The sequence below is a fragment of the Carettochelys insculpta genome, chromosome 1 (assembly GCF_033958435.1).
Source record: "Carettochelys insculpta isolate YL-2023 chromosome 1, ASM3395843v1, whole genome shotgun sequence".
In the NCBI taxonomy this organism is placed as follows: domain Eukaryota; kingdom Metazoa; phylum Chordata; order Testudines; family Carettochelyidae; genus Carettochelys; species Carettochelys insculpta.
The window spans coordinates 352,408,848-352,435,612 of NC_134137.1; the positions used below are offsets into that span (position 1 = coordinate 352,408,848).

Consider the following 26,765-nt stretch of genomic DNA (forward strand, 5'->3'; position numbering starts at 1 on the left):
ACGCTAGTTCTGGAGGATTCTGAGTTACTAGAGAGAGTTCTTCCCCAGATACCTTGTTCTTGTCCACTTGCTCACAATCTAATTTAGCACAATTTTGGGGCTACAAAGTAATTATCTCCCCAGGTCAGATTGGCAGAAACTCTGGGGGTTTTGATTTCCTCTGCAGCATGAGGTGTGCTGCAGGTTTAAGCTGGTGTAAACGATGGATTCTCTTTTAAAACTTGTTGTTTTTAAATCATGATTTGAGGATTTTAGTAGTTCACTCAGAGATTAGGGGTCTGTTACAGGAGTGAGTGGGTGAGTTTCTGTGGTCTGCAGTACAGAGGAGGGGAGGAAGTAACCATTGTAGAGCTGAGTACGTGGGTTGGGAGTGGGATTCCACCCACTTATGCCTGGACCAACACAGGTAAGCTGGCAAGTAAGCTGTGTCGCATATGTGACAGGAGCAGCTTGCCCCCTGGAATGCAAAGGAATCAGGAATTTAATTGGGCATGTCTGAGTCTGCTTCTGGGGAAGTGAAACTATGCACAGTCTCTTATTCAAGGCTTATGGCAACTCCTCTTTGTACTCCTTTCATGCCAATTATAAACACATGTAAATAGTGCTTTTTAATGCTTTTTAGAATTCTTTCTATTAGAGTTACAGTAGGTTGCATGCAAGATAGAGCATGTGATATTATATCTATTGTATTACTACAAACAGTTTATATATACTATAAATAATACAGGACTGTTTGCATGATGGAATTGTGTAGTTGTGTAATTGTTCATTTTTCAATGGGCTGTAATGTCAGAGTAAAAGGATGGTCAGGAAAAAACTGAGAGGCAAGATCAAATCAATATTTTAGATGCCTATATACAAATGCAAGAAGCATGGGTAATAAGCAGGAAGAACTAGAAGTGCTAATAAATAAAAACAACTATGACATTGTTGGCATCACAGAAACTTGGTGGGATAATAAACGTGATTGGAATGTTGGTATAGAAGGGTACAGCTTGCTCAGGAAGGATAGACGGGGAAAAAGGGAGGAGGTGTTGCCTTATATATTAAAAATGTGCACACTTGGACTGAGGTGGAGATGGACACAAGAAACGAATGTGTCGAGAGCCTCTGGGTTAGGCTAAAAGGGGTAAGAAAAAAAAAAAAAGGGTGATGTCCTGCTAGGAGTCAACGACATGCCACCTGCCCAGGTGGAAGAGGTGGATGAGGCTTTTTTTCAAACAACTAACAAAATCATCAAGGGCCCAGGATTTGGTGGTGATGGGGGACTTCAGCTTTCCAGATATATGTTGGGAAACTAACACAGCGGAGCACAGACTGTCCAATAAGTTCTTGGACTGCATTGGAGACAACTTTTTATTTCAGAAGGTTGAAAAGGCTACCAGTGGGGAAGCTGTTCTAGATCTGATTTTAGCAAATAGGGAGGAACTGATTGAGAATTTGAAAGTGGAAGTCAGCTTGGGTGCAAGTGATCATGAAATCATAGAGTTCACAATTTTAAGGAAGGGTAGAAGGGAGAACAACAAAAGAGAAACAATGGATTTCAGGAAGGCAGATTTTGGTAAACTCAGAGCTGGTAGGTAAGGTCCCATGGGAAGCAAGACTGAGGGGAAAAACAACTGAGGAGAGTTGGCAGTTTTTCAAAGAGACATTATTAAGGGCCCAAGAGCAAGCTATTTCTCTGTGTAGGAAAGATAGAAAATATGGCAAAAGACCACCTTGGCTTAACCAGGAGATCTTGCATGATCTCAAAATAAAAAAGAAAGATAATATAAAAAAAGAAGTTAAAAATCACTTAGAAAATTTAGATGTCTGCAAGTCACCAGGGCCTGATGAAATGCATCCTAGAATACTCAAGGAGCTTGTAGAGGAGGTATCTGAGCCTTTAACTCCTCATCTTTGGAAAGTCATGGGAGACAGGAGAGATTCCATGAGACTGGAAAAAGGCAAATATAGTGCCCATTTGTAAAAAGGTGAATAAGAACAAAGCACGAAACTACCAGTCAGTTTAACTTCCGTGCCAGGAATGTAATGGAGCAAGTAATTAAGGAAATCATCTGCAAACGCTTGGAAGGTGGTAAGGTGATAGGTAGGGAACAGCCAGCATGGGTTTGTAAAGAACAAATCGTGTCAGAGCAATCTGATAGCTTTCTTTGACAGGATAACGAGCCTTGTGGATAAGGGAGAAGCTATGGATGTGGTATACCTTGACTTTAGTAAGGCATTTGATGCCGTCTTGTATGATATTCTTATCAATAAACTAGGCAAATACAACTTAAATGGGGCTAGTATAAGGTGGGTGCAAAACTGGCTGAATAACCATACTCAGAGAGTAGTAATTAATGATTCTCAATCCTGCTGGAAAGGTATAACAAGTGGGGTTCTGCGGGGTTCAGTTTTGGGACTGGTTCTGTTCAATATCTTCATCAATAATTTAGATATTGGCATAGAAAGTACACTTATTAAGTTTGCAGATGATACCAAGCTGGCAGGGTTTGCAACTGCTTTGGAAGACAGGGTCATAATTCAAAATGATCTGGACAAATCAGAGAACTGGACTGAGGTAAACAGGATGAAGTTTAATAAGGACAAATGCAAAGTGCTCCACTTAGGAAGGAGCAGTCAGTTTCACACATACAGAATGGGAAGTGACTGTCTAGGAAGGAGTATGGCAGAAAGGGATCTAGGAGTTATAGTGGACCACAAGCTAAATGTGAGTCAACAAATGCTGTTGCAAAAAAAGCAAACATGATTCTGGGATGCATTAACAGGTGTGTTGTAAGCAAGACACGAGAAGTCATTCTTCTGCTCCACTTTGTGCTGGTGAGGCCTCAGTTGGAGTACAGTGTCCAGTTCTGGGCACTACATTTCAAGAAAGATGTGGAGAAATTGGAGAGGGTCCAAAAAAGAGCAACAAGAATGGTCCAAGGTCTAGAGAACATGGCCTGTGAAGGAAAGCTGAAAGAATTGCGCTGGTTTAGTTTGGAAAAGAGAAGATTGAGCGGGGACATGATAGCGGTTTTCAGATATCTGAAAGGGTATCATAAGGAGGAGGGAGATAACTTGTTGTTCTTGGCCTCTGAGGATTGAACAAGAAGCAATGGGCTTAAACTGAAGCAAGAGAGGTTTCGGCTGGACATTAGGAAAAAGTTCCTAATTATCAGGGTGGTCAAACACTGGAATAAATTGCCTAGGGAGGTTGTGAAATCTCCATCTCTGGAGATATTTAAGAACAGGTTAAATAAATGTCTATCAGGCAGGGATGGTCTTGACAGTACTTGGTCCTGCCATGAGGGCAGGGGCCTGGACTTGATGACCTCTCGAGGTCCCTTCCAGTCCCGGTCTTCTATGATAAAACAATTGTCACATAATTGTGTTCCCAACTCTAAGCTGCTGTTTCAAGCCCTTGTCCACATACATGCACCTGGGTACTAAAGTTCAGATACTTTTGACCTGCGCTATCTGTGGGAGCCATGCATGTGCTCCTAGGGTATGTTTATACAACCACTTGGACTCATGAGGCTTGACCCATAAGGGTATTTCATAGCTGTATAAACTTCTAGGCGCAGGCTGGGCCTGGACATTAGAACACCTCAAGTTAGGAGGGCTTCGGCTCTTATGCTCCAGACGGATCCCAGAAGTCCATACAGCAATGAGACAGCCCTACATCTGGAGGCTACGAGTTTGACTTGGCTTTCGTGGTGTCACGGCTGATTCCCCATTCTCGCACTTTGAGTGCAGGTAATAGGGACCAGCTAGCCAAATAGAACACTACTAGACCCTGTCTCTGCAGTTCCCAGAGACAGAAAAGTTTTTCTGATTTAAGTTTTCTCTGAAATCAACCAGTAGCTGCCACCACCGAGGGTACAAAATCCCTTTTCCAGGAAAGAAATCACTTGGAATCTCTTCCCTAAAGGCAAAATCCCCAACCTCCTTTTCCCAAGGAGTTGGAAATAAGAGCACCCAACCAAAAATAAATAAAAATGTAGGAGTTTAGTAAAATACTTGGGCTGGTCAGATAATCTTTTCTTGCAAATGTTCCATGTTGTAACATATGCAGTTTTAAGATCTATGTCATATTTTAACCTTCTCTTCTCTTTCCTCTCCACCCTCAGGAAGGTCAGTCAGATATTCTGTACACATTTTGGACTGCAGTAACTCAGACTCTTTCCTCTCAATTTCAAATAGCAACAAACTGTAAGTGTTGTATTTAACATTGTGATTTGTGATGTCTTCTAGAGTTAGTCTAAATGTATGTCAACTTAGTGACCCTTTGTTTATTTCCAGTCTCAGATTTACGGCTGTGGGTTTTCCTCAGAAAAATGGCTGTGAATCTGCCATTAGTCTTTATACAGTAGTCCCTTGGGATATGCAAGGGTTGTGTTCCATGCAGCCCTCGCATATCCCGACTTTCGGGTCAGTTGAGGAGAGAGTTGGGCAGTGGGTTGGGGCCGGGGGAGTTAAGCTTGGGTTGGGTTAAGCCTGGGGTGGGTTAGGACTGCAGGAGTGTTGGGAGGGTGGAGTTTAGCTGAGGCATGTGGGGGTTGGAACCGGGTGTGCGGAGGTTGGAGCAAGGACCTCGGGGTAGTGGGTAGAGGGCTGGAGCCTGAGCCCTGTGTGCCGTGCTGCGGGGCTGAAGTGCACTGGGGGCTGGGAGCCCCATGCACAGGTTGGGGCTGAGCTGGGACTGCAGAGGCTGATCTTGGGGGCAAGGGGGTTTTAGCCCCCCTAGCTGCCTGCAGCAGCTAAAACCCTTCTCCCTACCTTGCCAGAGTGGCACCACTGTCAGCTTGACAGCAGCACCACTCTGGGAGGGGGGTTTTAGCCCACGTGGCTGCCCACAGCAACAGGCAGGTGGGCAAGCTAAAAGCTCTCCCCCTACCTTTCCAGAGCGATACCTAGTGCCCCTCTGGGAAGGCAGGGGGAAGGGGCTTTCACCTGCCTCACTGCCCACTGCTCCAGGAAGCTAGGCAGGCTGACAGCCACGCATTTTCAAGTTATGTGGAACTCGTGTTAAAGCGAGTTTCACGCAACCTGAAGATGCATAAAGTGAGGGTTTACTGTGTTCGTATTTTCATAACTGAGGATGGATGTAACTGTGACCATCTCATCGTTCCCATACTTTTATTGTGCATTCAGGAAAATATGCACTGTGCGTTATTTAACATCTGTTGTCCAATACAAAATATCCATTTTTGGCAATGGCATGGTGGAGGGCGTCGATTTGTGGAATAATGGATTATGCTTCCAGAAGCCAAAAGTGAATAGGTCAGCCAAAACCATAAGCATTAACCTCATCAAAAAAAAACAATTATTTTATTGTTGTGCTGTTGGGTGCTGAACAAACTTGAACATCTGGGCACTTTCATGAGGCATGTAAAGGAAATCTGAGGTTTTTTTTTTAAATCTTGGGGAGGGCCAGGGGAGGGAGATTCTGAATACATGTTTAAAACGAGCTGTACAGATGTGATGCTAAATCAAGGAAAAGTCATGAAGATTAGACAGTGCTATTGCTATAAATAACATTGCAGCATGCAACTGACTGAACTGCCAAAGTGCAGGAGAGGTGTTCACAAAAATACCCTTTATGCTCATGGGAAGCCTGCTCATCTCCCACTTTAGTACTTACAAATGAGATGCAGCATATGTATATTTATCTTTGTGGGCTCAACTGTTATGTTGTCCCTTTAATATTTGGGCCTACAGTGCTCCATAGCAGCATTATAAATTTGAGCAAGTAGCTGCTTGGTTTCTGTTCGGTAGTTGCTAAGTTACTAGGTGATTCCAGAAGTAAATTTATTCAACAATATTAAAGCATATTTATCATATTGATTGTCTTATATGTTACCTATAACATAGTTACTCAGGTTCATACGATATAGTAAACATAGGAGTCTCAAGTGTTTTACCTTAAGCATGTGCATAAGTATTTGTGGGGGTCAGGGCCTAAGGTTGTAAAACTGCAACAGTAATAAACACAATTTTTATTCCAACATTGTGGTAACTTTTCAATCTATACTTTGCAGCATCCTTTCTATCCAGCTTCATACACAGTTACTAAAATAGCAATGTTTTGTTAGTTGCAAGTTATTTTTAAATAAAAGTTTGGTGAAAGCACGATATGTATGTTGCAAATGCTGTGGGGGGTTTTTTTTTTCATTATATGTGAGTTTTGAGGCAATAATGCATGTAGTAGATGGCCAATTTTGCTTGTCCAATTTTTTTTACAGAAACTGCATATTTAATACTGAAATGTGCAAAGAACTCTAAGTCTTGAATATTTTTTGAACTAAAAGCAGATACGTTTCTCACCAGAACGTTATAAAAAGGAAGACTGGGTTTTAAAGCCACACAGCACTACAGGTTGGACCTCTGTAATACGGACAGCTGTTGTCCGGCAACGTCTGTGGTCCAGCACCTTCATGGGTGCTTTCAGACTGGAACATTCATGGGGAAAAGCTGGGCCCTGCACTCAGGAACTCCTCCCGAGTCCTCCAGAGCTTCTGGAGTGCCACAAATAGCTCATTTGTGGCACTCAAGCTCAGGGAGAGAGGGGTAGGAGCTGGGATAGGGGGATGCTCAGGACAAGAGGCAGGGTCGTTGTGGAACCTCATGGCTGGGAGGTCACAAGTGCAGCAGCGTGGCAGTGGCCGGGAGGATAGCCCTGGAGCTACGGGGCCTGATGCACTCCCGTAGGGCTGCGCTCCCAGTCGTTGGGCCTGCTGTGAGTTATGTGTCCCTTTAAATATGTGCCTTGAAAATTAAACAAAACTATGGACTTGCGAAACTAACGTTGAAAAGTGCTTTAGATAATACGAGACCCACATGCTGCTATTCTTGACAAATAGTAACAGTAATAAGATAATAATTTGGTCATGAAATGTCGAATACTATAGCTGGAATAGTTATTTTACAAGGAAAGGCTTTTATGTTCAAGGTTCGGATTGTGGAGGGATTTATTAGTGTTTTAGAGATTTACTGTTGTCACAGCATGTGCTGTGATATTTTTTACACCAATGATGTGAATTATAGATATACTTCAGTTTTATTGTATAGGATTGTACTGATTTAACTGCTAAGATAAGGATATTTATTTTTATAAAAGGGACTAGTTTGGAAGATCAGAATGAAAGCTGTTTGTTTATTTGTTTTACAGCTTCTGTGTTTTTGAAGCAAGCTTTTGAAGGAGAATACCCTAAATTACTGAGGCTTTATAATGACTTATGGAAGCGCCTTCAACAATACAGTCAAAATATTCAAAAAAATTTTAATGCAAGTGGAAATTCAGATCTCTTTGCTGAACTGCAACAGATGGAAGATGACACACAGGATATTTTCATGCAAAAGAAACAGAATTATGAGTATGTTTAGCACAAACTGCTGTATTCAATGAGATAAATATACAGCCCTAGAACTCGCATAGGCCTTGTCTTTGTGGTACAGCAAAATGCACTGGAAGGGTATAATCTATGAAGTGATCTAATGTGTGGTGCTTTGACTGTCCCATATAGACCCTACTGGTGTACTCTAAAAGGTGCCTTATTTGTGCACATAAACTAGGTCTCTTCCCGACAGTGCTAGCAGTTAGAGTGCAACACATGAGCATTTTACAGCTCACACTCCTCTAATGCACTTTGCTAGCACACCTTGATGCAAGAAGGGAGTCTCTTTAGAAAAGAACTCAGAGTTTTCAGTTTCACAAAACAGGAAATCCCTTGCAAGATAGCTAGACTTGTCATGGCTTTTTCAGCAGTCTTACTGTTACCTTGTGTGTGTGTATGTGTGTGGTTTTTTAGATCTGTGTCATTTTTGTCAGATTAAGTAATTTGCTACCTGGGGTTGTCTTGTCATTCACAATTCTTCTGCTAAAAGTACTTTACAGCATCTGTGTATATCTGTAACAAGATCAAATAGAAATTATTAAGTCACCATTTGTCTGTCTGGGTACCTGCAATTACTGTAGCATCTTCCTGTATTTAGTGGTACCACAATCACTGCAGACGTAAGTGGGAGGTAATCAGTTCTTAATGATTCTCACCACGTCTCTTTTACATCCTAGAATGTACATGATTTACATGTTAAATAAGGAGATTAGGTGGGACACTGGTGAACAAGTCTTTGATGACTTATGAGCAATAGGGTAAGTTTTTTCAAAAGCGCTGTGCATGGATTTAATTATACTCCAGTTGAAGTCAATGGAAGCTTTACCATTGACTTCAATGAAAGCAGAGTAAAGTCAGTGCTGAGCTCTTTTGGAAATTGCACCCCTATACATGTGTCCTAGTGTTCCTGAGGATACAAATCTTAATTCCACTGGTAGAGTTTACTTTCATTAACAGCTATTGTAATGATTCAAGTACAGTAAACCCTTGAGACGTGTCCAATCAAGTTGTGCATGTCTCGGGTTAACATGACTGCCTCCCCTAACAGGAGCAGGGAGATGCTGCTGTCAGGGGTGGCAGCCATGAGTCAGGCTGCTGTCTCTGACAGGAGTGGAGAAATCACTCCTGTCAGGCAGCAGCCTGACTCTTGCCACCCCAACAGGAGCGGTTTCCAGCACCTGTCGGGGCAGCAGCCACTCCTATCAAGGGCAGCAGCCACAAGTCAGCTGGCTGTTCCTGAGGAGAACTGGCACTGCAAGCAGCTGTCTGTGCGCCAGGCTCCCCAGCTGGGAAGCCCGAAAGGCACACAGCTGCTTGCGATGTGTGTTCTCAGAAACTGCGCCGCAAGCAGCTGTGCGCCTCCCAGCTGGGAGGAGCTGGGGGCCATATAGCTGCCCCCACTTCCCTACCTACCCTCTCCCCCAACACCGCCCCAATTTGTGCGAAATTCTGTTTACGCAGAGGTTGCCCACAATACAACCTCTGCGTAAATCGTGGGATTACTGTATATTAAATCTAGTTTTCAAATTGGTTATTGAGACCAGCACAAAAATAGTCCTTTCTCCTCGGTGTTTTTTTACAGGTAGCTAGCTCTGTTTCAGAGGAAACATTTTTAACATGCTCTGGGTAGGGTTCAGACCATCTGTTATGAGATCTGTGACTGCAAAAAAAAATTGATCCCATTTTTGGAAAACTTTAATGTGTTTAATATTGTATATCTCAAGTATAAATTGATTCAGAAACACCAAATTTACTTCATACAACGGGGCTTGAGGAGAGCTTGTGCACAGAACTGTGCTGAATGATGTAGGGCAGCTAACTGAACTGTGGATTACTTCGAGGGGAAAACAAAATATCTCATTAGTGATACATATAGCTCTCTGCTTCTGCAGAGGTTGTAAGTTCCAGAAGAATCCCAGCCCCAACTTGCTAGTATATATTTCAACGTTGAAACCTTCTTTTTTATTCCCACAGTTCAGAAAAAGCCTTGAAAGACTCATTACAGCCCTATGAAGCTGCTTACTTGTCAAAGTCATTATCTCGTCTCTTTGACCCCATCAACCTTGTGTTTCCCCCCGGTGGTCGGAATCCTCCTTCCACTGATGAGCTTGATAGCATCATTAAAACTATAGCAAGGTAAGTATTATCTGTACGCCTTGTGTAATCTGCAGCATGTTTTTTATTTTCTATGTGGAAATTTTGAAAATGAAACTTCGTTAACAGTAAATTTTTGATTCCCCTTTTATTATACAAGTGATTAACACTGAAAGTACATCAGGGTTTGTCTAATTTTGTTGTGCAGGAGTAATTCTGAAATACTCACATGCAGTCTGCTCTCTTGCAAAAATGCACATAAATAATTTTACTCATATGAAGAGTACCATTGATTTTAAAATCCAGGGGAAATGTTAAACCTAATGCAATGTGCTACAATTAACTAATTTTGAATGTATCAAAAGGAAGATATTTGCTTGGCAGTAAACTAAATCCATGATTGAAACAATCTGTTGTGTAAAGAATGAAGAACAAGAAGAGCAGATGAAGAGGAATGTCACTGGTAGAAAAAGTAAACTGAAATGTTTAAATCACGAATGAAACATTTTCATTAATCTGTAATTTCACTGTTTAGTCCGTTTAGCAAAGAGTGGTCCAAATGGTAGCATAAATAGGTAGCATTCTGTGTAATGTACTGGATGTGTTAATATAGTGAAAAATGCTAAACTCCTCCAGTTTTTGTTGACTTCAGTGCTTATTTTACTTTAAGGTTTGGACCAGCGACACTCAGACCTCAGTGGTTCCGGAGCCAAGTTAGCAATCAATATTATTCAAGGGAGCTGCTGTAGTATGAATTAATTGTTTCATTTACTCTCTTGCTCTCTCATTCTCATATATTCTCACCCTAAAATGACTGACCAAGTTATTCTACAATCAGTTAATAAAATAGTATAAGTATCCCTGACTGATTAATAACTTTAGACTGATAATTACTTCACACAGTGTTATGAAATAATGTGCTGCAGAGAGCCACAGATAACACATTGAAGAGCCACTTGTGTCTCCCAAGCCTCAGTGTCATTATCACGGGGTTGGACTGTATTGCATATGCCCTGATGTCCCATCTTGCAGAGGAAGTAGAAGAGCTTCACAACAGTCAGGAAAATGCCGTTGTCCAGCTAGTGAAATTTAGGGCCCTGTGAAGTTCAAGAATGAGGCTTCTCAATTCTGAGGATCCACCCATCTCCCTCAAACCTTGGTTAATTACTGCCTGACGCTCCAGAGCAGGATCTGCCACCTGCCCCTTTTACCAGGAGCTACACGGCATCCTGGGGGGGTGGGGAACACATCCCTGCCACACCGCAGCATAGATGCAGTGCTCGAGGACCCTCCAGCTCAGTGGCAGCCCCCACAGGAGGAGGAGGAGGCAGCCCAGCCCCAACACCTCACCAAAGCCAGAGCTGGATTCAGAGGTGGATTATCTCTCTGTCAGCATGGTCCACAGAGGGATATTGCTACTTGGATAGCTACTCCATCCTTGCCTCCAAATGTCTGTGTAGATGAAGTTCTAGCAGATGGATATCTGTGGGCTTTCAGGAAGTTGGGAGAATATGCTATTTCTAGATTACAAGGGTTTTTTGACAAACGACCATTTTGTCAACAAAACCTGTGGAGTGTCCAGGTTGCGAAGCACATTCTTGTTGACAGTAAGTTGACAGAATGCAGCTCTTTTGTCAACAGCCAAATCCCCTCGCCACGAAAGAGAACACTGCTGTAAACAAAGATCTGTCAGCAAAACGCTGGTCTGGATGCCCCTGGGGGCCTTCTGTCAACAGAAAAGGCCTCTGGGGCACTGTGCAAGTGCCCTGGGGGACACCTTGTCCATAGCAAGCAGAACTCTTATGGTTCCTGTTGATGGCCATTCGTAACGCTGCAGAGAGCCTGCAAAACCCTGTGGCAGGAAACAGAACATGAGAGCAGCAGAGCTACAATTTGCAGTGTCCCACACCATCACAGCTGCACTTGCATAGTGAGCAGGTATGGCAGAGGCCCCCCCAAAACCCCACAGGGCCTGCAAGGGAGCAGCCTGAGGGGTCTCAGAGCCCAGCCCAGGGCTCTAAGAGGTGGGCCTCCTCCTGGAGTGGGGCCAAGGTCCAGGCCCTTCTTGACCTGTGGAGGAAGGAAGAGACCGTGCAGGACCCCAAGGCCAACTGACAGAATGCGCCAATTTACGCCAGGATGGCCACCACTTTGGCTGAATGGGGACACTCCCCTATCTCCCTCACAGCATGGAGCAGGTCTGGGTCAAGGTAAAGGAGCTGAGACAGGGCTACGTCCAGGGCCAAGATGCTGCCTGACGCTCCAGAGCAGGACCTGCCAGCTGCCCCTTATTACCAGGAGCTACACGGTATCCTGGGGGTGGAGAGCACATCCCTGCCATGCGGCCCATAGATTTGGCACTTTAGGCCTCTCTCTCTTTCTCTCTATCTCACACACACACACACACACACACACACACACACACCAATGGCAGCCCCCACAGGAGGAGGAGGTGGCAGCCCAGCCCCAGCCCCCACCAAAGCCAGAGCTGGATTCAGAGGCGAGCAACCTCATCATCCTCTTCAACCTGGTCTGTGGTAGCCAGGCCATGTTTGGGGCGTCTTCGGAGCTGGGCAAGGGTCCCTCCAGTGAATAACCCACACATCAAACACCCCATGCTATGGGGGGCAGGTGCAGATGGTGTGTGCGGTGAGCATCACTCAGATGGCCAGGGCAAGGCCTTGCACTGTGGTCCCATCACATTGAATCATGTGCAGTGGGACTATGTGCCACCCGGAGCGAGCAGATAGCCCCCAGGCACAGGCGGCATCATGCTGCCAGCCTCATGGGAGGCCGGACAAGCCTCAGGTCCCAGTGGTGGGACCTCTCAGCACCTGCTGCAGCTGGAAGTGGGCTAGCCACAGGTGCTGGCCTGAGCCCAGACCCACCGAGGAGTGCAGCACCTAGCACATGGACATGTCTGCAGGCATGAGGCAGCACCCATTCCCATGGGCAGCTCTGCAAGCTGCAGGTATGTTTGTGGACCCCAGGGAGGGCAAGGCTGCTCCTGGTTTACCCACCACCCGTGAGGGGCTCCTTCTGTGTCTGGATACCCTCCTTGGTCGCTAGCCTATTGAGCTGGGGGGACAATGCAGTGGTCACCACAGTCCCAAAGGCACCGCAAAGCCCCTGTGCAGCAGGGCCTGCTGTGCAGCCCACACATTGCTCCGCTCCTGGGACCACCACGTCCCTTGGCCCGGGAGGGTATTGGTTGGTGCTCATGGTGCGGGGATATGGCCTCGGGCTGTGCTGCATGAATGAATGACTGTTTCTCCTCCTTGTCTGCCTTACAGCTGGACCTGCACTGACTGAGGGCCGAGCCTGCAGGTGGAGGGGCTGTTGGCAGTCATATGAGGGCTTCCAGTGGGACCACAATCCTGCCTAGTGGGCCATTTAGGGCCCAAAGTAGCTGCAGCTCAGAGCCGACATGGAGTGGCAGTCACAGGCCTGGGACCAACTCGTGACCCACTTTGATGCCGTCACTGGCATCTGGCAGGACATGATGGCCCAGCTGCCCATGGCTGCTCTCGCCCCTGCTACCCTGTCCCCACCAGCCCTTCCACAGGCACCCGGGACAACCACCTGCTCCCATGGGCGTTGGCCATGGCTGCCCTCCTTTTTCCCAGGTCCCCCTGCCCACCCAGACCCCACCACAGCCCCTCCCTGTCCATATCTCCCCCTTCTCTTAGCCCAGCCCAGCTCTGGCTTCCCATCCAAGTTCTGAGTTCCCCACACATCCCGTTCTTAACCCCCTCCCCCACACTGTAAATAGTTATGCATGTCTTATCTGTAAATAGTTTTGAATGGCACTGTTTTGGTTTTGCACAAGTATTTTTTTTTTTGTTGAGTAAAAGCCACTTAATTGTTCACCACACATGGGCGAAGGGAGGAGTCAGGATGGGAAAGGCATAGGGCTATGGTCCTGAGGCCCCAGCTGGGGAGCTACCTGGGGCTATGGGAGAAGCTCTCTCTCAGGACCTCATGGATCCACAGCCTGTCCTGATGGGCCTGGGGGATGGCAGTTGTGCCCAGCTACTCATAAGCACATCCCTTGTGGCCAATGTCCGCCCCGCACCTCAGGAGGAAGGCATCCCTCTTCCCCTCCATGGAGTGGTGCAGGGCACAACATGCCGGAACAGCTTGGTAGATGATGTACTCCTTCACATCCAGGTGAGTGAGCAGGCACCTGAAGTGTGCTTGAGGTGGCTGAAGGCACACTCGGCCTGCATCCTGGCTTCATTGAGGCAGGCATTGAACAGTTCCCGACTGGGGTCCAGCTGATTGGTGTAGGGTTTCATCAGCCAGGGCCTGAGGGGGTAGGCCACATCCTCCACGATGAAGAGTGACACCTCTACATCCCCAACTACCAGCTCACAGCAGGGAATGAATGTGTCCACCTCTGGCTCAGGCTGGAGTTGTGGAACACATGGGTTTTGGGTGGGTGGGCCAGGCACACAACATAAATGTCTGTGAATTGTCCATGGTGGTCAACCAGGGCCTGCAGTACTATGGAGAAGTGGCCCATGCAGTTCATATACTTGGGTGCACTATGGTCTGCGGCACAGATTGGGATGGGAGTCCCATTGATGGTCACGACACAATTTGAGAATCCCAGGATGGTGAATCAGGCCACAACTTCATCAATGTCTCCAGGATGGATGACCCTCCACAGCAGGATTACGTCGATGGCTGTCATAACCTGCAGAGGAAGGTGACTGACCACACACAAGTCAGAGACTGAGGGAAGGAGTCTCCATCCCACTCCTGTCCTCTCCCTGCTGAGCTCTCCAGGAATACCCCCTGAGAGGCTGACTCTGCCCTCCAGCAGCAGATCTTTGCGAGGGTGGGACGGCACAGTCCCCTGGGGATGGAGCTTTCTCTCCCACTCCAACTCCACCCCTCGCACCCCGACTCCATTTCCTGAGGGTCCCCCTTTGGTGGGACACCCACCATGCATGGACATGAGCCTGAGTGTGCATTGCCTCCATGAGTGGTGGACTTACCCACACCAAACAGGTTGCCTACCAAGCGGTAGCTGTTGGGGGTGGTGAGCTTCCAGAGGGCAACTGCAACCCACTTCTCCACAGGGATATTGGGCCACAGCCGGTGTCCTGTCTCTGGAGGGTGGGGGTGAGTCAAGCACTGAGCTCCAGTTAGGTGGCCTTCTGCATTCGAAAGTTCTGGAGCCGCTGCTCGCCATCCCACTGCTCTATGACCAGCCAGTCCCACCAGTCGCTTGTGCGCAAAGGGAGGTGTGAATGTCCTTCAGCCAGGGTGTGGTCATCACAAGTGGTCTTGAATTCACCCTCCATGAAGAAGAGGGCAGCTCTCAGGAAGTTCAGCAGCTGCTGCAGCATCTCTTTATGGGCCCATTACAAGCCCAGGGGCAGCTCCAGCAGCATGGCTCCCTGGAATCAGGTATATCATCTGCAAAGCCAGGAAGCCCTGCGCTAGCTGTGCTCTCCCTTGAGACACGCCCATAGTAGAGACTGGAAACTGGAGTCTGGGGGGTCCCTTTAAGGGCCTGTCTCTCCAGGGCTCCTGGAAGGAACTGGTGGCCTGCGACCCTGTCCAGTGTGGTTCTGGGTGGCAGTTCTGCGGGTAGAGCAACTGGGCAGTCTGACTGCTCTCTGTTGACAGAGCGGATCACTCTTTGGATCTGCCCTGCGGTCTGGACGCAGTCTGTCAACAGAAGTTTTGTCGCAGGATATCTTCTGACACAAACTTCTGCCAAAAAATGATCTGTAGTCTAGATACAACCACAGTGCTGAGGAATGAGCACCAATTTTCCTGACAGGGATCCCATAATTTCTTATTGTTCCCTTCAGTTTGTTGCCTTTCATGCATTTTAGGGTCCCTTGCCCTGTATACTATGCTTACAATACAGCTTATTAGTTGTGAAAAAGACTCCACCTTGGAATCTCTGCATACTGCATAATCTCCTCTGTGAATGACTGTGCTTTCCTGTACAACTTCTGCTTGCCAAATAATGCACTGAAGCCCATACTTTGAACCAACAGGAATAATATCATTTTAGCATACCCCATGTGGCAGTTCCAAATTTGCCCACTGTGAATTCTTTCTTAGCATCAGAATAGGAAGTAGTACACTTAACTGATTGAGTTCCTGAGCAGTCTTGTTAAACTGCAGATTGAACCATTGTGCATTGTACAGTTTTGGCTGGATATGGTCGTCTTCTCTAGGTTGACGTGCCATATAGCTAGTTATTAATAATTTGTTACAATCTTGGCTATTAATTTTAATTAATATATGTCACCTTTGTTTCTAGTGAGCTAAATGTGGCTGCTGTGGATCCAAAGCTCAGTTTAGCTGTTTCAAAAAATGTGGCAAAGACCATACAACTATATGGTGTAAAGTCTGAGCAGCTTGTAAGTAATTTTTCAGTTTTGAAATAGTGTTGTTTTTAAAGATACAGTGTATTGAATGCATGTTGTGTTAAATTCTGCTCTGGTTACACTCATGCAGGCTAGGATGTTAGTGGTTAACTGGTAAGCCTCACACTCAAGGATGAGACATACTGGTTATGATGAAGTGGTGGGGGCTGTTTCAGCCCAGCAGGGCCCATCACAGTTTTGTGGTGCTCCAGCACAGTCAGAGCAGGCCTTGTCCATGGTGGGCCCAGCCTGGAAGCACTGTGATTGCAGTCCCCTTCTTCCCTCCCTCAGCAATCCTGCCCCTGCATTCCCACATTTAATCATTTAACCTATTAAACTTAACATTTATCAGGTTAACTAATTAAACAGGATTTTATCTCCCTAATACAGACCCATTGCCCGTTGACTGTGGTGGGATTTACGTCTAGCCTAAATTTGTCAAGTTAACTATAAACTGGAATGTCAGGATGTTAGTTGTTTTGTGGTATAATTAAAGTAATTTAAATTTAGTGTAATAACTACTGACACTTGATGGTCTATTATATAATGCCTCTTTTTTTGTGTTTGTTTGTTTGTTTTTGTCTTAAGAGCCTAGTAAATGAAAGTAGTTTGGGGCTCTTCTTTGGATCAAAATTTGGCCTATTTTTACAAAAACACTCATTTAAATGGTGCTCAGTTTTAAACATGTTTACTATCATATCACACATTATTTGACATGTACTGCTACCTAATGTGAAATTGAACAGCAGTAAAGCAGCAAGAAGCCAACGTTTGCAAGTACAGTGGCTGGAATTGTAAGAGAAACCATTTTTAAAAATATAATATACAATTTTCCCTTAAGTTCTGATGTAAGTATTTTCACATTTTTGTCACAAACATCAGTTTAACATAAAAAAAAAAAGTCATCTTGCCATATGAAGATTGTTTTATACAGAATTAAAGTGGCTGTTTTGTTTATTTTACATGTACCACGGAGGAGTTTTCTTAAACAGTTCTATTTCTGAAGGCAAGATTATGTTTCAGAGAAATTCTGTACACTGTAGTGTTCATTCAATGATAGCAGCTTGGTAGTGGATACCTGCTGATAAGTAACATTTCAATTTACATCAAAATAGCCCTGCTGTTAGGGTTCAGTTTGCTTTTCAGGCATGTCCTGTGCATGAATGGGCTGTGAAATACTGAAAAGCATCAGTAAATATTTTCCTTGCCAAGGGACCGTTTTAATTGCATGTTTTACAACAGAGCTTTTCCTCAAAATATGAGCTGGGTAACCTCAAGGACAGAGAAGAGGTAAGATAGGGGAGAGGGCCATGGCAGGTCATGCAGAAAATCTAAAATTTTGAAAATAATTAATACACTTCAGTGAGTCTTTTAATTGCTAGACAACAGAAAATGGGATAATGGGATATAATGGGATCTCCCTTGAAAGCTGCTATGCTCTAATTTCGTAAATCCGGCTAGACTGTTGGTGCATATGAATGCAAGAAATAGGTTGCTATAACCTCTGCAAATAAAACAGCAAGTGTGTGTGTGTATGTGCGTGTGCACGTGCATGCCCAGATTTACCTCTTGCAAAACAGCTCAAACCATATTGACAATATCACTTATTCTGTACAACACAAAATACCTATGCCAACATGTCGGATGTAAATGGGCACCATGAGCCTTACATAACAATATTTCACGCCATCCAGTGGAGCTCAGTTGTGGTTAAATTATTGAGAAAAATGGATTATTTTGTGCCCTGGTAAGTAGCATGTTGCCAAAGCAAAAAAATGCACAAGTATGCTAATATGTAGCATTAATTGGTTTGAAACCACACTGTGTTCTGAAGTGTTAGGTGAGAGAACGTGAAGCATTCGGCTTGGTTGCTGTATTTGGCAACTGAGCATTCATCGTAGGAGGATAAATCCGAGGAGCTTTGGGGAACAAGCTTGAAACCTTGAAAAATCAAGAGATCTAATTTACTCAGATTGGCAGCATGTGAGAACACTTATGTGCACTGGGCCTATTATCCAGAATTTCTACAAACTGTGCAACATGTAAATTGCATACAACACAACTTTGGAAAATTTTATCTTAGCCTACTGAATATTAATATTATCAAAACTTCCAGATCTTGAAGCAGCTATCAAAAGGCAAACAGTGCCTCTGTCAAGTAACACTGATTCACTTCATGCTCAAGTTATGGCTGAGAATGTCTGAAAGCAACAGATGTCCAAATCCAAGAAACGAGATTGCTTAGCATTTCAATTTTATGAGTTATCTGAGGTGCTGCACCTAGTGTGTGTGAAGTATGTTTCTGATGGTTTTGTGGAAAATTTGCTCTTTGGCAAAGGTGCGTAAGAACTAGAGCTGTGCAGAGGATGGAAATTGTATCACAGAGAAGATTTTGAAAGATTGCTTCATTACAAACTGAAACAAACCCTTGAAAATGTAAAAATTCTCCAAATAAAAATTCAGGAAAAACATTGTTTTAGATGGATCAGAATGGCTTATTGCATTCTGATTTAATATTAAGTTGTTATAGATGAGAGAGAGCAAGTGGCCAGAACTGAGTATCATATTCCTGTGAGAGTGTAATGTTTTTCTATCCATTCTAATATTGTGTTTGCTTTTCTAACACGACTGTTGCTCACTGAGCAGAGTGTAATTCAGCAGCTCTCTCACTTGGGTGACCAAAGAGCAAACATGAAAAATAGAGATGGACATGGGGAGTAATGGGCAGCTACAGAAGGTAAAGCTTTGAGTATTGAGATGGTTTCTCTAAGACTGGGACATCTGGTTACCCTATTTCTCAGTGGTGCTCTGAGTTTGTACTTTTAGTTTAGAAGCCAGCAATGCATATAGCTAATTCAAATTTTGATGCATTTGGCAACACTGCATTTCATTTGCCAGGTGCTGCCTTTTCACATTGTGCTGGGAAGTCTGTGTGAAATTCTCTACTGTTCTTTTATTAGTAATCGTAGCAGTATTTACTTCCGATTAACCCAAAATAATAGTGTCTGCTGATTTTTTTCTTTTCCCTGTGCACTGGTTGCCCTTTCCAAATAATTAATAAACAATTGAAACCGCATCGAGCATGAATCTAACATAGACCCTTTAAGTGCCCAGCCTTCGTTACCTTTTTTATCATATTGAAAATTGGCACTTTTAGTTTTACTCTTAGTTTTCTGTTTCATAGCCAATTTCTAATCCACAACATCTGATGACTACTTAATTTTTAATAGCTCTTTTTGAAGGGCTTTGCAAAAGAATTTTTGAAAGATTAAATAAATTCTCAACTGATTTTCCTTTATTAACTATTATTCTTTATAAGAAGCCATGCCAACTTCTCTATTCTTTATCATAGAGGAGTATCCAACTCACAGCCTGTACATACCTTACCAGAGCCTTTATAAATCCTGCAACCTGCTTCAGCAACCCGGTATACTAACATCCAGTTCATTAGAGTTTTGTTGTCAAGTTTACACCATTTTAGTTTATACTTGTTTGTGAACAAACAATATTGTGCACAGAAATAACCCCTATTTATGTACATATGAAACAAGGGGAACTTAAAATATAAACTAAGTCAGGTGAATGTAAATCTTTATTCAAACATGTTGAATCTGTTTGGCCCACGTAATAGAGTTGTGCTTTGATTTATGTGACCCTATTATGTAATATGGTTGGGCACCACCACTCTGTCTGTTCCTTTGTAAAGCAGTTAAAGGCATGGATGTCACCGCATTCTTGATTTTCTGCATTGTTGTGAGTTGACATAGGTTTCCTTCATCATCAGCTCCCTGTGAAATGGCTTACATAAGGTAAAGTACTAACTTGCCTCTGAATTAACAGCAGAAGTGCTGATTTCCAGAGTGATGATCCAACTTTACTTGCAAATACTTTCGATAATTCATGTTGGGTGGCACACTTAGACAATCTGGCTGACATCATTGGGAACCTGAATGATCTGAACTCTTCTCTCCAGAGCCAGAAATTGAGTTTTCTGTCTGTGCACAATAGCATAGGAAAGTTCATCAGAAAAGCTGGTAGTTGAATTTTGTGAGCATAAAGCAGAAACTTGAAGTCCTTTCCTGTTGTTTCAGACTTCACGTAACTGAGGCACTGGTTAGCAGCCATCAGGGACTAGTAAGGCTGTATCACAGGGAGTTTCAGAACCACCTATGGAATTACTTCTTGCAGACTCACAGAAGGAAAAAATGATGACTCAGCAATTTCTTCATAAGATACTCCAGAGTTGGTAGCAGCACAGGGCCTTCCAGTGACATGTCTATGCCATCACTTTCCCTAGTAAGGAACTTAACCATCTGCTACTTCTGAAGGAGGAGGAAAACAACCCAGCTTTAGGAGTGGAAGCCTTGAAAGTTCTCATCCCACTTTGTCCTTAAGTCTCTGTAGTCAGATTTCTCTTTGCTGGTTGCAATAAAAATTGAAGTGTCACTATCTGCTGATTGAGGGTGAAGCAAAAATATATTTCCCCATTTTGACTTTCTGGAGTGCTGTTTTTACCAGCAAGTTGGCTCATGTACCATACTGAATTTTAAATGTATTTAAGGTGTTGCAAATTCTTTGTAATTCCTGTTCCTTTATTGGTGACATAATTAGGTAGTTTGGTCTGATTGCAGGTAGACATATTTCTTATGTTTGTGGTTAGAGCTGAGGTTTTGGGAAGGGAGGATCATGAAACTTTTGTCCCTAAAAAGGACAAAACTTTGTAAATTTGGGAAACCCTGGTCTAAATTCATGCCATTGTCAGTATCCGTATTAGGTAATGCAGAAAAGTAAATTCCAAAATCCAGAGATTTTTATAGAAATTAGACTGAAAAAATCTGTTGGGTTATCTTGTCTACTCTGTCCCAGTGGAGGATTGTTGCCTAGAGTATTTATAGATTTCTTTTCTTTTTTTCCTTCCTTCATTCTGAGTGATGATTTCAGTTAGCTCACAGTTTGTGAGTGGTAATGCAAGTACTGTATGTTCTTTTACTTTGATGCTATTTCTGTTCAGCTTTGCATGTGGGTGGATTAAAATACACTAACACACCCACTCATTGCACATAGAGAAAATGTATTGAACTGTGAGCATGAAAACTCAGCTGCCTAAAGAAGATGTGGGTCTCATGCTTTTTGAACCCCAAGACCTCTTACTGATTTTTTTTTTGACAAAGTCATAGCCATCCTGCTAGACATTGTTATTAATTTAAATCATAATCTCACCGCTACCCCTTCTGTCTTGCTGTCAATGCTGTGGAGGCTATGGCCTTCTTCCCCCTCACACAAGACTTAACTGGCAGGTACAAATAGGCCTGGTATCTTTTGACCAATGAACAAGCAAACAGAATAATTTGCAGAGGCAGAGTTGTAAAAAATCAACTCACCCACTTGATTTTCTTGGCAGGCAGGGAGAATTATGCTATCAACTTCTGCAGGATCTAATTTCTCTTACACTTTTCACTTAGAGGATTGGCAAAATGTGTCTGTCTGATCTGTGGTAAGGCTGTGCATTAAGTTGTTCTGTGTTGTTTCTCTGATGTTAGTGCTCTGATGTCTTTTAGCTCTGTAAGAATCTGTAAAGCACTAATACCTGTGACTGCTTCAGTCATAGCCGGTACCCAACATGGGATAGGAGGTCTGTCAAATGCCCAGAATCAGGGGCAGAAACAAGTTATTTATACAGAAATGTAAATGCTGCAGGATTCTGTCCTTCAGTATAAAATTCTTTGTCTAACCTCAAGTTCTTTATTTCTGGTGTAGATATTTTTCAGTGGTAAATGTGAAGGCGATGCCAAGTTTCTGTTAAACATGGTATCATGACTAAAAGAAACATTACTGAAAATGGGGGACATTTGGTAGGTTGTTCTCTACATGTGACTTTCCTTCTATAACCCTTGTCATCCAGAAGTGACTTTGAGCCACTGTTTTCAACCAGCTTATCTAACACCATTGCATAGGAATGAGGAAAAGAAAGGAAAAAGCGTGGGTAATACACTCTGAGATGCTGGTGAGTACTTGGCAACTCAGAAGCTTGTATTTTGATAACATGGTCACCTTGAATATTAAATCTATTCTGTTGGCAGAAGTTTGATCCTTTCTTAATCAGGTACATTTGTACACCAATGCAGCTGACATAACATTAGATGTTAGTTCACCCTAATGCCTGCTTTAATGTAATGTTCTATTTTTAGTGAGTTTAATATCCAAATGGAAATATTCCCCAGCTATTTGTCTATCATTAGAGGTACTTTGATTGCCAGTCGCTGTTGTATCTCAACACCAGATACGTTACTTAATATTAACAAGAATATATAATTCAAATTGACTCCACTATGGTTCTTCTTGAATGAAGTCCTCATTTACCCACAGAAAAGTATGACTCAGTGTTTTTTCTTATGATGGTGCTTCAGCACATCTTTAGAGAAATCAGCTTTTGGTTTGTGAAGTACATCTTGCCTCACAGTCATTCTATCAGTGGTCTCCTTACTGCCAGTAAAATTTCCAGTTAGAGAAACAAACCGTGGTGGTTTTGGTAAGTGGCTACCTGTCCATTAGGAACAAAATGGAGACAATCATTTTACCTCACAGAGGCTGCTGATGTGGGCTATATTTGAACTTGACAGACAGGTGAAAAGCTTTATTTTCCTCTTACGTAATGCCCCAAACTACTGATGTGGTCTTTAATATTTCTGCAACTGATAAAACCCTTGTTACCATTAACAGTGATTTTTTTTTCTTTCAGTTTCCCAAGCTGCATTAATCCCTCATTCTTAAATGTCTTTTACCTACTAGCCAGCATTCAGAATTGGTAATAACAAACTATTTTCTTCCTTTGAGCTTGAGGAGGCTGTGGAAATTTTTATACATCTCTGGAGAATATCTTCTTCTTTTTTTAAATTTACTGCAAAAAAAAAAAAAAAGCCTATGTTGTCTCAAGGTATGGTGCAAAAAAAAAAAGAAAAAAAGAAAGAAGGAAGTAATTACTGAGCCTCAAAGTAAAAGCCACCTTCTTGCATATATATCTATTTATCCTCAGAAACTTTTGTGATAGTTAGCAACTTACGCTTCATCTCAGTCTTGAGTGGTTTTTCAGTTTATCTTGGATCAAATGCTCGGTGGTCACAAAGTGTTGCTTATGTCTTTGGATAATGTAGATTAGAATGTTCTTATTCTTTGGTAATTAGGGCGTCAGTGATATCCAGGGAGGGCAAGAGCCAGTAAAATGGCCTCTGTTGTTCATTTTTATTTTGGTTTCATAAACATAATCTAGAATGATCTCTGCTTTTACTGTGTAAATGTCATTTCATAGACGAGACTGAGAGAAGAAAATGCTAAAAAGTCAACATGAAATGGAAAAATAACAGTGACTTCAGCTTAAACTCTGAACTGAGAAACACCCTCTTTAAATGGAATTTCACAATGTCATTTGTGAAGGAAAAAGTATATGACGTGGGAACAAGGGTATGAAGAGGAAATAAGCTGTGTTCAGTGGACTATTTTGTATACAGCCCACAATGCAAGAAGTATTCATACAGAATCTACAATTCTGAAATAACTATGACTGACCCAATGGAAGATTGAGACTCAGGCACTGAGATTATTAAGGAGAGTAAAAATGTAAAATGAGAGTGTGATTTAACAAGAAAATGTAAAGAAAAAACAACCTGATGCAAGTTGCTGGTTTTCAGGCTATTCAATTGTATAACTTCTTAGAAAAAGGTATTTGGAAATTCATAGAAATGAAAACGTTTTTGAACCTTTAACACTAGATTCAGTCAGGATTTTGCAATTTAGGAAGATTTGGGACAGAAAGTGCCCATCATAAGTGCCTTTGTTACTTCCCCCTTTTCTGTCAAAAAGTTTGAGTAGGAACATCCATAATACCTAACAAACTAGTGAAGCTAAAAAATGTTTTAGGGAAAGCACAGTTCACCTTTCCTCTTTGAGAAATGCAAAAAGCGTCTAAGGTATTGACCATACTAGAAGGGTTTACCAGTATAGTAGGTAGTCCATCGTGTCTGATGATGACGTCTTGAGCTTGCACAGGCTCATCAGTTGTGGACTCGCATGTGGCTGAGGAGTCCAAGCTTTGAATGGCCTGGGTGTTCACAGTGGGGGCAAGGGAATTGTCCTGGCTCTGTTGGTGCAGCTGCTGCTGTTGCTTTCTTCCTCTCATGAGCATCAATGAGGCGTACACGTCGCTGCTGTTCAAAGTTGTTATATGCGTGTTGTACGAGAGCACACCAGCCTGTTTAGTCTTTTGCATGCTGCTCGAGCTGATCTGGTTTTAAATCAGCATGAGCAATGTTGGCCTTCACGCAGTCTTCATACCTCTTGCGAGACCTACCTTGATGCCTTTTGCCCTGGGAGAGTTCACCGTAGAGGAGTTGCTTAGGATTCTTGACTCCTCCATTCATATGACGTGCCCTGTCCAGCAAAGCTGGGCTTTCAGAATCATGGCTTCGATGCTCATGGTTCCTGCTCTGTCCAGGACTTCCAGGTTCATAACTCTGTCCTGCCATTGAATGTGCAGTATTGACCTCAGGCTGCATGTGTGGAAGCGCCCCAGCAGTTTTATATGTTTTCTGTGCAAGGTCCAGGTTCACAGCCATACAGGAGACTGGTCAGGACTATAGCCTTGTACACTTTCAGTTTAGTAGACTGTCAGATATTGTGCTGATTGAACACTTGTGGTCTCAGACATCCTAGTGCCCAGCTGGCCTTGATTTCTTTGTCAAGGGAGCCATCATTGGCTATCACACGGCCAAGGTACTTGAACTCCTCTACTGTTTTTAACTCTGTTCCTTCACTGAAGTGGGGAGAGCAGCAGATCCTGGAGCAGGTTGAAAGAGCACCTCGGTCTTTCTTAGGCTGATGGTCAAACCAAAGAGGTGAGTGGCATCAGCAAACTGGTTAACGATGAGTTGGAGATCAGATTCCTTGTGTGCCATAAGTGCACAGTCATCAGCAAAAAGGGCTTCAAGGATGAGCCTCTCAAGTGTCTTGGTTTTAGCATCCAGACGATGAAGGATGAAAAGTGACCTATCAAGTCTATATTTTATGTAGAATCCATGGTCCAGGTCCCTAACTGCATGGCTGAGGATGCCCTAGTGGAGAGGTGGCTCGTGCTAGCAAAGTACTTCTTCTGATATAGTTATACCAATTCCCTGAACAAACTAAAAACAATATCCAGCAAATGGGAATTTTTTTCCTCCGGTATAACTCCATCTATATGGGGGCTGTGATCATCTCACTCTTGACAGCAAAACTTTTAAGTACAGAGCAGACCAGAGGACCAGTAATAATGGGAGAACTGGTGCTCACTGATCTTTCTAGATGTATGTGCATGTGCACATACATATGTGCCATCATTTGTACTCTACGGCTGCTCATTCAGCCCATCAGCTAGTATAGAAGCTACTACAGCTTTTCAGCCCCTTCAATGGGCTTTTAGAGATGCTGCAGCTGTGGATCTCAGAACACAGCCTTGGCTTGTCACCAAACATCTCATATGCGTGGAGGCTATTTGAAGGACAGCATAGAGCATCCTTTCTTAGTTGGCAGATTGTTCAGTGGCTGCCTTGTCCCAGAAGGTCAGTCCATGCTAGTTTCATTCAACCGCAAGTCTAAAGAAAACGGTCTGCAAAGGCACTTTACACCCACATATATTGACATGTAAACACAATTACAGGGGCTGCTTGAATATCAGCTTTCGCATACACATTGGGTCTGTGTTTTTTAAATCGGTGTCTGCTTTCACACCTGGAATTTTACGTTAACAAGCATTTGTGAAAGCTAATGATGCAATGGGAACCTAATTACCCAGTTGTTTCTTTGTGCCTATTTCCAGTTGTAAACTCTTGGTAGAAGTCCCTTTAAAATGTTGAACTACTAGATGTATTTTGGTTGTTTTGTTATGTTTTTATCTTTTACATGTTTATGTGTGGTGTGTTGGTTTCCTCACTTACTAGAATGTAGCTGTAGCTTGAAACAGGATTATTGTAATTACTTTTAAGTACCCATAACATAGTCTGTAAGATTTCAGTGTATTTGCACAGTTTGTTCTATTAAAACATTGATTATATTGGAGTATGGGGAAGGATTTAGAAAACATCTGTTGTTTCAGGTGCAAGGAGGTAGATTTGATTCTGTATAAAAAGAGCTGTTGTATCCTAGGTGCCTTTGGAATGTAATGGTACTTCTGAAGAATGGTCATTATTTCTTCTTACTTTACTGAATTGTTGAGCATTATAGGATCTGTTTTGTGCTGATAACCTGTTTAAAGTTATACATACTTACTCATAAGTTCAGGCATTAGTACATTTACACAAAGCAGTAATAATGTAAGATGTATCTTTCTGCACAAAAACTGAAGATCCATTGTGTTAAAAAATTATTGGTTTTACAATGGCCCTTTTGCTGCCACATTTCAGCCCAAGCAAATATGAGACCATCAAAGACTTTATGTATAATGGAAATATTGACAGAAGACCCTTAATATAATGACATAAGATAAATTTGTGGTTATTGCTTTTATTATGTGGTCTTATGAAAGTTAAACCAAGTCTTGAATTGTGTGGTATTGAATTGAATGGAATTGTGCTTTTCCAGTTTAAGGATGAATCATATCCAGGACATCTTCCAACAATGGGATTTGTCTGAGAGTTCTAGGCAAATCCATTGAGTCCTCTTGTCTCACTGTCTAATAAGTGAACTGTTGGAATGTAGAATGGAATGTAATGTTCTTGCAAACAGTCAAAAACAACAAAAATTATACAGGGGGGGGTGGCTTGAACTAGTCAAGGATTATGCAACGAGTCCGTTGTACTACGAGGCATGATTCTCCCTTCACTCTGACTTGTGTTTCGGATACAATTTTTTAGAGTTCATATGAGCT

The 26,765-nt window shown here is 43.0% G+C and overlaps 1 protein-coding gene across 1 annotated transcript in view; it reads left to right on the top strand.

Annotated features, from left to right (window-relative positions):
- Positions 1 to 26,765, top strand: part of COG5 (component of oligomeric golgi complex 5) — a 367,281-nt gene that overhangs the window by 268,535 nt on the left and 71,981 nt on the right. Inside the window, exons 11-14 of the mRNA XM_075016386.1 lie at positions 4,116 to 4,197; positions 7,157 to 7,361; positions 9,357 to 9,518; positions 15,766 to 15,865. Coding sequence (XP_074872487.1) covers positions 4,116 to 4,197; positions 7,157 to 7,361; positions 9,357 to 9,518; positions 15,766 to 15,865 — 549 coding nt within the window. The remainder of the gene's footprint in view (positions 1 to 4,115; positions 4,198 to 7,156; positions 7,362 to 9,356; positions 9,519 to 15,765; positions 15,866 to 26,765) is intronic.